General features: G+C 41.0%; 1 protein-coding gene across 1 annotated transcript in view; it reads right to left on the bottom strand.

Annotated features, from left to right (window-relative positions):
- Window positions 1–1,051: 1,051 nt before the first annotated feature.
- agbl4 (AGBL carboxypeptidase 4) overlaps window positions 1,052–15,308 on the bottom strand; it is a 354,108-nt gene continuing 339,851 nt past the window's right edge. Inside the window, exons 13-14 of the mRNA XM_061683038.1 lie at window positions 1,239–1,332; window positions 1,052–1,139 (exon numbers count right to left, since the gene is read on the bottom strand). Of these exons, the coding sequence (XP_061539022.1) occupies window positions 1,064–1,139; window positions 1,239–1,332 (170 nt within the window). The 3' untranslated portion in view covers window positions 1,052–1,063. The remainder of the gene's footprint in view (window positions 1,140–1,238; window positions 1,333–15,308) is intronic.

Here is a 15,308-nt window from a genome sequence, read left to right as displayed (position 1 = left end):
CTTTTTTAAGCATATCGACTCAGCATAATACATATACAAAGGTAATGAATGACGACAAAATAGCACTTGGACTGGTGACTTGCAATAATGTCTCATAAATTTGAGGTTTTGGGTTCGAATCCTAGCTGGGCATTTTGGGCTTTCTTGCATGTGCTCGCGTGGATTTTCTCCGGGTACTTGTTTGCATGCGACATCTACAATTTTTTTTTCACAAAACAATGGAAACATATGCATACATACCTGCCTTACAAGCATTTTGCATATTATGTGTTTTCGTTTTATAAGGCTGTGTTCGGAATCATTCCTTAATCACTATAATGGGATTTTTTTTTTATGGAGGACAATATGTAGCTCATTTATCAGTCAAATGAAAAATCTATTTTTGAATGCGATCCGAGTACATAATTATATACATTATTTAAAAAAAATATATATACTAGTAATTTGTTTTAATTATTTGTAGAGTTTTTAAAACAGAAATGCCTCACGCTACAAAAATGTTGCATAGTTACAACTTCCCAGATCACTCTCCAGTTAATATCAGTAAATACTGAATAAATACTACACTACTTTTTAAGATGCATTGTGGGATAGATTGAGGGCTCTAAATCGAGGATGACCTATACTTACTACAAATTCAAATAGAACTCCACAATGGCAAACTCACTATAGGGCAATATATACAGTACGTGGATAGGGAGTGATTCTGAACACAGCCTGAGAGAACAAAAACATTACATTATTTTGCATTCTTTTACAAACATTGCATCATTAAGGTCTCTTATACAATTGTGGCATAATTGCAATGAGAAAAACAACACAAGTGTTTATAATAACATTATAACAAAAATATATATACACTGCAGTACTGTATTTAAATAGCTGTGGAAGGTGTGCATTCACATATGATCACACGAACCCATTTTTTCGTAAATAATAACCTCATGGGACTTGTGACATTTTAGTCCGTGTATGTACGTCCAGAGGCAGGGAGATGTTGATCTTGTCAAAGTGATGAAGAGTGAAGGCTCCTCTTGGTACAATGGTTGCGTTCTGTGTCCATCTAGTGCCTGACATGCTGGCTCCTTTCCTTCTCTGTGTCCACCCCTTTGCTGTCAGACTGAGACGTCACTTCAGAACTGTGGGCAAAAACTACATTTGCTAAATATCACAAAATTGTAGATTGTAATACATACGAGGTGGAAGGAAAATAAATCTTATTAGGGACAGTAATTTACCTTTGAAGGTGACTTAGCACACTGTCTTTGATGAGGTTATTGAGTTTGTAGTAATCCAGGAAGGTCCGAGCTACATTCATGCCCAGCCTCATGTCTGACAACCTAGAGTTAAGGCCTTTTTTTCTGGCTTTGCGTGTATCTATGGAAACATTTATCTAAAACCTAAAGGTTTGTCACATGTACAATGAAGGATTCAAATAATTTATTACACACCCTTGTGAGGATAAAGCGGTACAGAAAATGGATGGATGGATGACACAAAATATGAAACCCAAGGTCCCAGCTTAATGCAATAAACCCAGAGACTTGTGAAATATAACTAGAACACTAAACTAAGATAAAATAAGGTGAAACAGATAAAATACTTGTCTACAGATGTGAGTGTGTGCAAAGATGCAAATGCAGCAATAGTTTGGATGCAGCAGAAATACAAATGCAATAGGCTTGAATTGGACATGACATTTACAGGGTCATTTGAATTTAAAAAAGAAAAAAAGTGTACCTCGTTCAGGGATGAATAGGCATGGGCGGGGGGCTGATTTTGGGGCTACAGAGCAATGTTCGATCTTAACTGTCCAACAGCTTCCCGCAAAGAGGCTGTTCCACAGCCTGGTGGTCCTGCACAGGATTCTCCGTAGCCTCCGGCCTGAGGCGAGAGGGTTGAAAAAGAGGGTGTGCGTCACACTAGAGGACCAGGAAGACACGACACACGATATGCACCGAGTGAAAAATGGGAAGCATTCATTCATCTTAATTTTTTTAAAACTCTAAAACATTGGATTACAGATAACAAACCATCCTTGGAAACAGAGACAAGCAAAAAGCGCAAACACTGTAACATGCATGCCAGGCTACTAGTTGGTGATGTCACTTGGCCACTAAGTGTGTGTGCAATGACTCCTTTGTCTTTGTGATTCTTACCCAAAAGTGAATATGAATTAACAATTCACATTTGCATGACAAAAGCACTTTTTTTTCAGCAGGGTGCCATCTGTTGGAAATTGTGTGTATATCCAAAGCAGCGCATCTCTGCATAGATTTCAGACCGCCTGAAACCTTTGTCTAATACATTGTGAGCTACAATCAATAAGGGAGTGGCGTAAATCCTCAAGAAACAACGTACCTCATCCAGGATTAAGCGACGCAAAAGCTAACTATATGATAGCGCTATGAATCAAACATAAGCAATTACTTATATGCTGAGACCTACTTTGAATTCATGGGTGAGCGCACACATCACCATCCCTCAATACATTCGAAAAAAAAAATATCAATAACTGCTTTGCTTTTCTTAAAAAGGCTGAGGGCCAAGGAGTGTTGTTGCTCAGTCTGGGATCATTAGGCTTGTGGGCCACGTAATGATGGCAATCAGGTTGAGATAATGAAGAAGTAGTGAAGCACGCAAACACAAACATGTCCCCAATCATGCAGACAGAGAGGATGGAGAGAACGCAGATAAGTAAGGACAATATCCGTAACACACCGTGCATTTCACCTGAGGCGAGGCCGCCTCTCTAGCCAAACTCCCATTATCCTCCTTACACATTGCACGTGGTCACCAGACAAATCTAAAACACAGGTCAGTTTATCTTGAGGGTCATTGATGTTTCGCTATGTCCATTCCTCATCACGCTACTACATGATGGAGCTATGCGGGGACATCGTTTGTCTCCTTACCTTGTTGGTGACATCTGTCGGATCATCTGTCTGTCTGCGTTGTATTTGATCGAAACAGCCGGCATACGGATATAGATTTTGGGCTGGTCAGTTTTACATTTGTTTAACCAGAATGACCTGCATGTCCAAAGATGTTTTACCCCACTGATGTGAGCCAATGGTGTGACATATGACGCTTCAATGATAAATGTGAATATTGGCCCATGAAAACCTGCTTGTGCAATTAGAAGACTTGCATTTTGTTATTATTCGAGCTGGAACTAAATACATCCGATGTCCATATTATTGCTGTCCAACATCCAAGTATGTGCAGTGTGATCTCCATGTACTCTCAACACAACATTCCAAGTGATAAAGCATTTTTTCGGATGTTGGATACCATCAAGGCATAGTAAAAGTAACAAAAATAAACCTGTATACTGTGGCTTTACTGTAAAAGTGTCATCTGGTTAATCATTTCTGTTTTAAAAAAATCTACAACAGTAAAATCCTGGAACAATTTGTAGCGCAAGTATATCAATAAAGTGCAAGAACAAATAAAGTCACTTATAGTAGCTATATCAAATTAAATTGTAAAAAAAAAAATGTCAAGCAAATAATATATGAAATAAAATGGTTAAAAAAGCAAATCTAAAGTTGAATAATTAGGTCTTAAAACTAGGTAAAAATGTGCAAAAGCTTCAGTACAAAAATAAAAATAAACGACCCCGATCCAAACTCTGTTACTCTGTTATTCCTAAAGTGGTGCACTGAAAGGTTTAATTCGCTCCATGACCACAATTGTAATAAAAATATACAGAAATAACATAATTACATAGAATGTAAAAAAATATTAAACCTTTTGTGCTTCACGATTTAATAATTGTGCAGCTCCTTGGCCACCAGGGTGCAGTATAATACATGCATACATGAAGATTGTCTCAAACGCTATAAACTCCTGTAACCTGCGGTAATATTAGTCATTTTTCACAGATGACAAGCAATCTATGCCTGAGAGTATTGTTATAGTGCCTGTTTACATGGGTGGCTGCACCATTTGTGTCCAAATATCCCTTGTGTAAAGGGTTATAACATTATTATTATTATTATTATTATTCGTCAGCCTGTCTATGGCATTTTGCACTGTGTGTCAGCATATGAATCTCCTAAGGCAAAGTTGTGTGGTTGGTTTAAGCATGAGAACATTAAACTGCTTGAAGTGTCTTTTTGGAAGAATTGCTCACTATCTGCCAAACTGCTGCTTGGGTTAGGCAAGTCAAAGCAAAAAAATCAGCTGAGCGATGGCTCGCATCCTGAAAAACTCACAAGTCGGGTCACTTGTAAGTAAAGGAACCATTGTACTCCAATGTGACACTCCACTTTCTTTTTCATTTAAAAGTTCGGCTTTGTTCCTGTGACACTTTAGTGATACAATTTATGGCCATTCTTGCAAAGCCTTTTTGCACAGTATAAAGTATCTTGTACAGAACAGAACAGACACATTATTAATCACATATCCTTGATGTTCATTGTGACCTCAGAAAAGTTTTTCGTGCTCCCTCCTCCTTTAACACCTTTCCACACATATTTTTTTCCATCAGCAGAACTGGGCGTCAGTCCCAACTTTTTTCGCCAGGCAAGCTCGGCGACAAAAATATCTCGCGGACCCCACTGTGAGCAGATGGCCACTCAGCTTGGATTGTCACGACTCACCGTCCATTACAGGAGGTTTCGTGATGGACGGTCAGCTTCTGAAGGAGAACTTCCTCCTCTATGTGCGTGGGTGTGAGGTGGAGGGTACAGAAGGGGATGAATATTTGGAGGCACAGAGGATGCCCTGACTGCTGCTTGGCTATTTGGGGTGGGGGACACCACACGATCTGGATCAGGAAGCGATGACGTGTGTGTGAACCTGAACGCAATCGGTGGGCCACAACTTTGGTGGGTGAGGAAAAACTGATGTCGAAGCTCACACATAAGCAAAAGGACAGACAGAGAGAGACATATGAAGGACGGTGAGATGAGAGAACAATGCACAGTGCCAGGACTAATACAATAATATTTTTGGGGATCAAATTGACCCGTTTAAAAAAAAAAAAAGTGGTATGAAATTTCTTCTTTGGCTGAAAAAGTGCAGTCAACAGATTCAGTACAATACAATGACCATGATTCATTTAACATATTTGAAGTGTTTTAATGTGCATTTAATGAAGAACGTGTGAATCATACTCCTTGAAACATGATTAAAATATTGCTCGAAATGGTTAGTAATTGAGTTAATTCTGACATATAAACCTTATTGGGATTTTGATTGTTTCTGACAGTTACGGAAAATTAAACATGGCCCAGGTCAAAATGACCAGCTTCATTATTGCTGGTCCTGAGAAATAAACCTACCATGAGGGGTTAAATCAATTAAACAACATTATTGATTATTTATCTCTTCCTGAACCCGGGATGGTCCCTGAATCTAAAAAAAAAGGTCGCCCAAGGCATGATAAAATGGTAATAAATTTAATGATGAGCTATAAACAATGTTTATGTAGAGTTTCTTCACAATATTGCGGTTCACCGTAGGCACTCCCACTACAATTGTGTATGTTTATTTTTTATTTTTTCTATAAACAATTGTTTTTTATGCAGCGGTGCCTACGAGTGACCGCGACTTACAAGTTTTTATCGATACAAGACGGCGTTTGCGCAACTGTTTTCCATTGACTTGCGAGAAGAAATTTGAGACACAAGCGTTACATGGTGGCAGTGAACTCAATTCAACTCACGAAATAACAAGCAGCAGTTTGGCAGACAGTGAACAATTCTTCCAAAAAAGAAAAAAAGAAAAAAAAGGCTCAAGCTGTTTAATGCCACGCCACTTGATGTTTACTGTCCAACTAAACATACAACAAAGAGAAATACACGATGTGAGTTTAAACCAACCACAAAGCTTTGCCTGAGATATGTCCATTTAGTTTAATGCTAACAAACGATGCAAAATACCTTTAACCAACAAATATTTGAACACTAACAGTGGAGCAACACATGCAGGCAGATAATATAACAATACTCACATGCATATATTCTTTATGCTCTACGGAGAGCGACTAATAGAGACCTTCGTGTATCCGTCTGTCTGTATTATACTAATATTCGTAGCCACCTGGGGGTGCTAAGATGCGCACACCAGAAGGAGCAGCACAAGGTCCATTGAATTGAAGCAAAATATGTGGCAAAACTGTTTAATTTCTTTACATTCAACATCTAACGAACGTAACGGGGGTGTTAAATGAGGTAAACACAAATATTAGAAACATCTGTTAGTATGCTGCAGTACAGTTCTACTTAAACGTATTGTTAAAGTAACACCTCAAACTGAGCATTATTATGGTTGTAAAAACAGAACTTTTGTTGCAGCATTTGTGTTAGATGTCATTGTAATGTGCAGGTGTACCTAATGTCGTGACTGGTGAGAAGGCCGCCTGCCCCTGAGGTGTATTCTTCGGCGTCGTGTTTAATCAATAGCGGGTCATTGTCATGGCTCAAGGGCGTGTGCCAGCTTGTGTGCTGATGAGCCAGACAAGAGCGGCGGGGACATCGCGACTTGTTTACCGCAGCTATTTACTGTCAGCACGGCATTTAGCGGCTTTCGCCATCACGTCCCCAACGCCTGCTCCTGGCAGACAGACAGACAAGGTGACGGATGGACGACACGGCCCCCCGTGGTAGGACGAATAAGGAACAAGGAGAACGCCGTCCTGGTCGGACGGGATTTAACACGGGGACAAGGGAAGGGACAGCCGAGGCATCAATGAAGGCCACTGAGAGTTGCTGTCACCGCAGTAAACACGCAAGACGACTAATTAAGAGGCTCGTCAGCAAAAGCGATTACAGAAAAGGCCAACTTTGTCCTCAATTGGAAATTTACCAGACTGAAAGGCATCAGGCAAGTGAAAGGTACAAACTTGAGCCCCAAACTTTGAGTATCAATCAAGAGTTCAACTGAAAACAGTGAACCCCGCTATTCACTGGCAATAAGGACAAAGACCAACTGCGAAAATCTGTGACTAATAGACGCCCCCCTAAAAAGGTTTACACTATAATGTAATTGTCTATAGATATCACAAGGACTACTTTTGTTTAAATGAAACTCTTCAACTCATTTCAACAGCTCCTTGGCAGCAAAGTGCCACCAGATGGCGCCAACGCAACTCCGTTATTGCTTTGGCATGAGCACAAAAACAGCGAATAGGTGAATATTTCAGTAAATAATGGAGAACAGGTTACAGAAAGAAAATCTGCAGAAAGGCAAATTAGCGAATGCCGAACCGCGACTATGCGGGGGTTCTCTGCACAGTGTTCCCCGGCCTATTTACAGTTCACTACTACTACCTACCTGCTCGCTAATTCACCTTTTCGTAGATTTTCACGGAATATTTTGCCTACACCATGTTTTTTTTGTTCTTTATGAAATGCACTAAGATGCCACAAAATGGTGTTAAAGCCAGTGAAAAGCAGTCCTGAGAGACCAGCTTTGTATGGTAGGGAGGAGCTAAGTTTAGGAGGAGGAGCTACGACAGTCTTCACCGCAATTACATGCACACTTCCGCTTCATTTTTTTTGGAAAAATAAAAGCATCTGTATGTCATTTATTTTCAAGGGTAACGATGTAAAATGCGTTTCAATTGATATTAAACTGTTTTGTGGGCTTGTAGTATTTTTCAGTTTATTGATATAGGCAACTGTAAACCTTTTTGGGTGGCCGTGCATTACTCCTGGTTTTTTTCTGTATCAAATACTGTATGCATATTTTAAAGGGGAAACATGTTTGGGTCTCTTGAGGGTTGGCCCAAGTAAATCTTTTAGCTGGACCTCATACTGTATTTAATCAATTTTCTGTTGCCACACCGGCCAAGAGCAGTGACAATCCTCCAGTCACGCACGGATCGCTGTGCTGCACAGAGATGTCTCCATGCGAGACTTATTGAGCCAGGGAATGAGAGCAGCTGCTTCGATTGGCAGCGGATGAAGTCAGCTGTGTTCACTCCCACAACGGCGCAGACGGCCCTCGACTAAATACGACGTGTGCGCGTCTGCCAAATTACGAAACCCTGGTCGAACCAAAAGTTACGCCACGCCTGATTTAACCGGTCATGAAAATAGAGCCCATATTATGAACTGCTTTCTCTACCAGTTAAAATGCTTTTATCATTGCCTAAAAATACTTAAAACCTAGATGTATCAGATGTTGCATAAACATACAGGTATAAAAACACATTGCATGTTGTCCAAGTTGTTATGATTGAGTGTAGATTAGCGCAGTGTAGTAATTCTGGCTTTTATTGTTTCTTCTGCCCCCCACCCACACACACACACACACATTTGGCTCTGAAGCAAGCCGCAGCAGACACTTGAAAGCCACTGTTACACACTTGTGCGCAAAAATGCAACTCGCTGATCAATCAATCACTCAATCAATGAAATTTGATTACTATCACACTTTTCACACAAAAAGACAGCACCTACTGACGAATAGTACTGAGACATGGCAAGGCACTGAGGATCCTAGGCGAGGAAAGACAACCTGTGAGAGCCACCCACACCGAGAGGCACCACAGCCCACAACCACATAGGCCTCACCAGAGACCACCACAACCGGGGTAGACCGGGACCGACTCCCCACACTGTGCAAAGTCCCCCAGCCCAGCTATGCGCACGATAGGCAGCCCGCGGGCTGATTTAAGAAAGACAATAAATAGCACACTGAACACACCCAGTGGGCAATGATCCTGGGTGTATTTTTGACTGAATCATATCATAAACATGCTATTAAGACACCTGGGAAATGTTTTTAAACTGTGGAAAACAAGCATAATATATCTCCTTTAAAGTAACGTGATGACAGTTACTTCAAAGAAGATATTAGAAACTGAAACAATGAATAAGTCCTATAATGGCACTAGGGGGCCCCCAAGTAATAGCAGCTCAGGGGATGATGCATTTGAAGAAGAACACAGGTCTTTATTAATATTATTTTTTAATACCTCCTGTTGTGAAGAAGTAAAAATGACAGCGGAGGAGTGGAGTTCTTTCTGAATATCAAACTTTAAAAAAAAATAAAAAATAAGCAGAGCAGAAGAGACCTCCGACAAGGTTCAACACCTGTTTCCCGTAGGTGGAAGTAATGTCCATGAACGAGACAATGATAAATGCTGACCTATTAATGTCTAACAAAAAAGAACACTTTAATTTCTCTCACAGAATTACTGGAAGTGAAATTATGAATTTTAACACACAGATAAGACTCAATAATAATAATTATTTTATTTGTAAAAACAACATATCCACATAATATGTGGCACTTAACTTCCTTTTATTTAGTTATTAGGTTTTGTGGGGAAAAAAATAGTTTTCATACAAACGAATGGACACAACCAAAATCATAAGCTCTTTGCTCACGGACCTCTCCCGGGGCACAACCAGATTTGCCAATGTGTGTGCATGTGTTTGCGTGCATGCGTGTGTGTCTTTTGTTATCAGCAACAGACGAGCAGTAAAATAATTCTGAGGGGTGGACACATCCATTGATGCTATAAAAAAACCTCTCTGCTGCCCTACTGTTTCCTTTTTTTTTTTTTTTTTTTTTTTTACCATGTCAAAATGACTGCTTTAAAAAAGGTCACAAAACAACAATGATAGTAGTGGCATAAAACCTTTGCCTAGAATTTTTTTTCTCGTCTATGTGGATGCAGGTCAATGAACTAACTGTTCACGAAAAGAATAAAGATGTTTAAGAATGAAATACATGGGTCTCAAAAACAATCACCACAAAACCTAACACAAGCGGGGATCAGTGGTGGGAAGTTAACGAATTACAATTACTTTGTTACTGCAATTCAGTAGATTTCTCAGGTATGTGTAATTTACTTGAGCATGTACTTTTCTCATTTTTTACTTTTATTCGGAAGCTTTGAAAAGAGATATCCATACTTTCTATTTGTTAGTTTGTCAAAATAGGCTTGTTACATTTTTCAAACTCCATGGATGATGACATGATGTAAAAAAGACAAATAGAGAGAGGTAAAGTCATTCTGCGGTTGAGATCTTGACTGACTGATTGATTAATTGATTGATTGATTGATTGATTGATTGATTGAGATCCTGCAGCCTAAACAACACCAGCTTCTGGCATTCAGAAATGTTGGGTCTAATTTGAAAAAAAACATACCAGTAAGGTGTATTTATTTTTTTTTTTTTAGTTTTCATCATTAGCTAAGTCAGCATTTTTGGAATGAGGTTTTGTTTTGCGCATGCAAGATCAAAGTTATCAATTCAGTCCTGATTATAATGTCAGAATTTGGCTTGCAGCAAAGCTGTGTCCAAAATAGAGGTAACATTTTTGTTTGCAAATAAGTTTTTTTTTTTAAATAAATAATAATAAATCAAAACAGGTATTGCACATACAGTGGTGCCTTGAGATACAAGTGACTTGACTTTTTCGAGATACGAGCTGTCATTCGGATTATTTTTTTGCTTGGACTTGTGGGCAAACATTTGCGATTTGAGTGCTGTATAGTAGCAACGAACTCAACTCACTTTACAACAAGCATTAATTTGGCAGATGGTGAGCAATTGTTCAGAAAAGAAGCTTCAAGCTGCTTATTGCCCCTCCCAGTTGAAGTGTACTGTCAAACTAAACATCAAATACACGAAGTGTAAGATAATTACATTTCGTGTCTATACAACAACCACAAAGCTTTGCTTTAGGTAAGTCTGTTTAAATTCATGCAAACAAACAACAACAAAAAAAACACAGACCGGCTAACGAACAGCATTGGTGTTAAGCAACGCATATTTGAACATAAACAGTGGCGCAACATATGTATATAGATAATAAAACAATTTCCACAGGCGTCTACTCTTTATCCACTGCGAAGAAAGACTAATTCTGCGGCTTAATGAGGAGTTTTGACCGGCTCCATGTTTATGCATGTCTGTGTTATACTGCCCCCATGTGGTCAATGAGCACACACAAGAAGGAGCAGCACAAGGTCCATTGAATTAAAGCAAAAATGTGGCAAAAACTTACAGTAATTCTTTACATTGTATTTGATTGTCATTACTGTTTTTTAAAAAATTTTTTATGGAGCATAATATTATCGAGTGATATTTTCCTTGTTAAAAACATATTACAAATTTGTATAAGTTCTCTCTTTTTCTGTTGTACAGCTACTACTTGGCTGCTCGTCGTCGTCACTGTCTGATCGCCTTCCTCAAACATGTACGCTTTGACAATGCCAAGTTCAGTTGGGTGTACCTCGAAATCCTCCTCCTCCACATATTCCAACACGTCGCTCGCCATTGCGTATAGTGTGTAGCGCGCTGTTTGTCAATCGCAACGTCATTTCTGGTAGCCCTAGCGGTGGATAGAGTAACCACACCCCGGTGTCTTGAGCTTCGGGTATGTCTCAATATGCGTCATAAAAAACTCATTTTTAGCTAAACTATGGTTGAAAACTTGCTAGAAATTATATGCATGTAACATATAAACAGTGCAAATATGAATTTTAACTGACCCCATAACATCTTTGTTATCTGACCTTTATGTACATTGCAGACTGTGTACTTTTCTTTTTTTTTTTTTTTTTACTGAATCAGAACTACAAGAGTATTTTTTTGACTTCTACTTGAGTACAGCGCGTGAGTACTTTTGCCCCCTCTGGCGGATGTGACAAGCTGCTTTCAGCGCCATTGGCACTGATCACACGTCAGCAGACACTTCCGGCTCACTGACTCACTGACTCCTCTCCATGCTTTCATGTCGACGTCTCCCAGCACCGCCTTCATTTTGAATGAGTGGGCAGGTCTCCACAAACCTTCCCTGAGTCTCTCCTCTCCACGTCATCATGTCCAACCGTGACGACCGAGCGGACAGTTTCAGGATTTCGTGCAACACTGTCATTGCTTACATCCAACAATTCTTGCGCAATCAGCTGTGTGCGTGTGCATTAGCACGTGTGAGGCCGCGCACCCACTGGTGCGTGTCTGCGTGAGATGATGTGTGTGATGTGTGGAAGCGAAGCATATTTGCCTCCAAGCTATATCATTTGCATACCTGTCACAGCCCCTCCGCTGGGTGTCAGGTGCACTGATGCATAGTGCGTTCCAGTGGCAGCTCTCCTATTTCATGGCTTTCCACTGTTGTGCGGCGCACGTCTGAGTGTCAGCTGACAATGAGTGTGTGTGTTTGTGCAGATCCAGAGGCAAACACACAGTCCCCGGCGAGGACAACACTATTAAAATCTTCCACGGAGGAGTTAGAGCTTGAATGTACTTTAAAGTTTGGCAAAGTCTTCAAGGTAAAAAAATCTTCACATGATGCATAAACGTGTTCACATGAACAACGACAACAAGGTCCCATAGCCTTTCAACCACAATTTTCACATCAATTTTCTTCTCCATTCGTCCTCATTCGGGTCGCAGGTAAACGGGAGCCTAGCCCACGTAACTGTACTGGATTACAGTTAAATCTTTTTTTGTATTCTGAATACGTAACGCCGGCAGATGTATTCCGTTACTCCCCAAGCCTGTACACGGCACAGAGTAGTCTCAAATGAACCTAACATGCATTTTTGGGGGGGAATCTAGGGGAAAGACCGAGTACCTGGAGAAAACCCACACAAGCACGGTGAGAACATGCAAACTCCAAACAGGAGGGCCGGAGCCAAGATTCGAACCCCGAACCTCAGAACTGTGACGGAGACATGCAAATCACTGGATCTTCTGTGCTGCCCATCGCAAATTCCATCCAGGCATCCATTTTCTATATCGCGTGTCCTCATTAGGGTCACGGATGTGCTACCCCAGCTGACTGGGTGAGAGGCACGGTACACTCTGGACGAGGGGTTGAATGAATGAAGATTTTTTTATGGTCGACTAGAATGTGATGAAAGGCAAGTCAAAGGTTATTAACCAATGACTGTCATTGATACTTTTTTTCAGCACAGAACAGCAGTCCCCAACCTTTTTTCTGCCACGGGCCGGTTTCACGTAAAGACATATTTTGACAGACTGGCATGGAAACAAATAAAAACAAATGTTTGAAAATACAACTCACATTACGCTGAAGGTAGTTGTTGCAATCAGTGGGAGCCCTGCACGTTTTTCTCTTCAATGAACCGCCAAGTCTGATCTTGTGTCATAACCAGGCTCCCAAAAATTAAGGAAGCATTTAGCTATTTGTATTTCATGACGGACTTGGATATTTTGTTAGTGACCGTGCTATCGGTCTCATTTTTTGGTAAAAAAAAAAACTTGGTAAATTTCCACACGCTTTTAGCATAGTAAGTAGTAAGTCGCAGTACATATGCTGTACTGCGACGTGTGTTAAGACACAGTGCACCAACATCACAACACAAATGTGATTGTGCTGCATGTTGTGACATGAATAAGGTTCTTGTCATCACACAGTTGTCGACTGCGTATTATTAGACATAACATTTTTGGGTCAAAGATGGAGTTTCACTTCACACCGCAGACCTCGTTTCTCACCACCATTCCCGCAGTCCTGCAGGTATAAATCTTTTAAACCTAGCGGCAATTGGAATAGCTGAAGCTAGCGAGGCTAACTGCTATTTTCATCCACCACCCTCTTATTTCCACACAGACGTATAAAGTCTGTGTTGCCTTGTTGGTCAGAAATTCCGCTGCTCCACACAGCGTTAAAGGTGGCGATGAGTCGAAAGTCTTCTGTAAATTGGCCGATTGGAAGACGAGATGCCAAAAACACACGATTAGCGATTGGACGACTTCAGACTTTCAACGTCGATGCGGAGTAGTAAACTACTCAATTAGTCGACAAATCGGTTCAACCCCGACCCCGGACTGGTCGACATCTAATCGCAGTGTTACATTGCTGCTATGTGCCAATATGTTTCTTACCAGTTCTATGATCATCATCGAACATCATCACTGGTACCCTTCAATGTTGGCATCTCTAATGCTAATTACATCCATTCTTCCTTTATCTTGTTAAATTGTAGGCAGAGGTGGGACACAAGAGACATGGGTTCACTTTGCTAATGGTTCTAAATATGTAAGTAAATGTAGGAGGACACACAAACACAGACGCGCACGCGCGGGGACACACATACAGGTACCGGATGATTAGAGGCCAAAGAGAAGGCAGACAGGATAGAGGTTGTCCCTGCTGTTTTGGAGAAGAGGATTCTCAGCTTGACTAGATGATATAATGAGCTGTTATGTTCTGGGTGATGAGACGAGAGGAAAGGACAGACTGGAAGGGAGAGGGGGACGTGAGTGGCAACCGCGCACACACGCTCACACGCGGATCACTTTCAAACTGTGACCAAAAGTCTTAGCTGTGAGAACTGTTTAGAGGCCAGTTTTGGAGAAGGACAGTGAAGTGGGTGTATGAGTGGCTGTTATTTATTTGTCATGTGTTCGATTTGTCTGTAGATGATTGTGTGTCAGAGTGGGAAAGGTGTGTGTGTGTGTGTGTCGGGGGTGAAGGAGGGAGGGCTGGAGGTGCTAAAGGTCTCTGTTGATGATTTGTACGCTCCATCGAGCAGAGCGCTGGGGCGGAAAAAGCGGCATGGTCGGTTCCTTCAACCTGCCTGACCCCAATCTCCAGTCTGCACCGGGTCCCCCTGTGCAACTTGCCCAGCACACGGGACCCTGCCTCATTGTGACCCCTTCCTCACTGTGACCCTCCTCTTTTCATAAATGAACACACACACACACTTGACTGGAAAACAACAAAAGATCAAGGAAGTCCACCTACCAGGGGTGGACATCTCTGCCAATTTGACCTTGAATAAAAATATGGAACAGAACCAAAATCACTCGCCTCAAGACTTCAAGCCCTAGATATACAAGCTACTGTTACAACCATACACTAAAACCCAGACCACTACCAGGAACAGCATCAAATTGTACACTCGTGCAAGTCATATTTATCCAGCCACCCAATCCATTTTATAGAAGGCTTATCGTCAGTGGTTGTCCCTAGTTTGAATGGCGCCCTGTGCGAGACCCCCCCGGGCACACCCAGCCACCAACAATCTCTCCTCTCATCTCTTCTACAGAGGGCGACTCCACAGGTAGGTGATCATTCTCCATATGTAACCTGTGTGTTTAATGAAGTTGATATATAATTACAGAAACTCTGTGACTGCCTGACAAGAAAATGCCTCCCAGTCCAGTGTCAACTGTGTGTATTTAGCTCGGTGCTCCTCTGTAATTTCTTCTTCTGTGGTCTCCACTATAAAGATTTTCCTCTGCCCTTTTGTACAGTCTTCCTGTGGGAGAGGTGAGTGACCATATTTCATTCAGTTGGTAATCCTGAACCATCCTAATGTTGCTCTTTGTTGATTATGTGCATCTTTAGTCTCAATGTTA

The sequence above is a fragment of the Phycodurus eques genome, chromosome 8 (assembly GCF_024500275.1).
Source record: "Phycodurus eques isolate BA_2022a chromosome 8, UOR_Pequ_1.1, whole genome shotgun sequence".
NCBI lineage: Eukaryota > Metazoa > Chordata > Actinopteri > Syngnathiformes > Syngnathidae > Phycodurus > Phycodurus eques.
The sequence above is the reverse complement of the archived record's forward strand: the minus strand, read 5'-3'. Positions and strand labels throughout refer to the sequence as shown.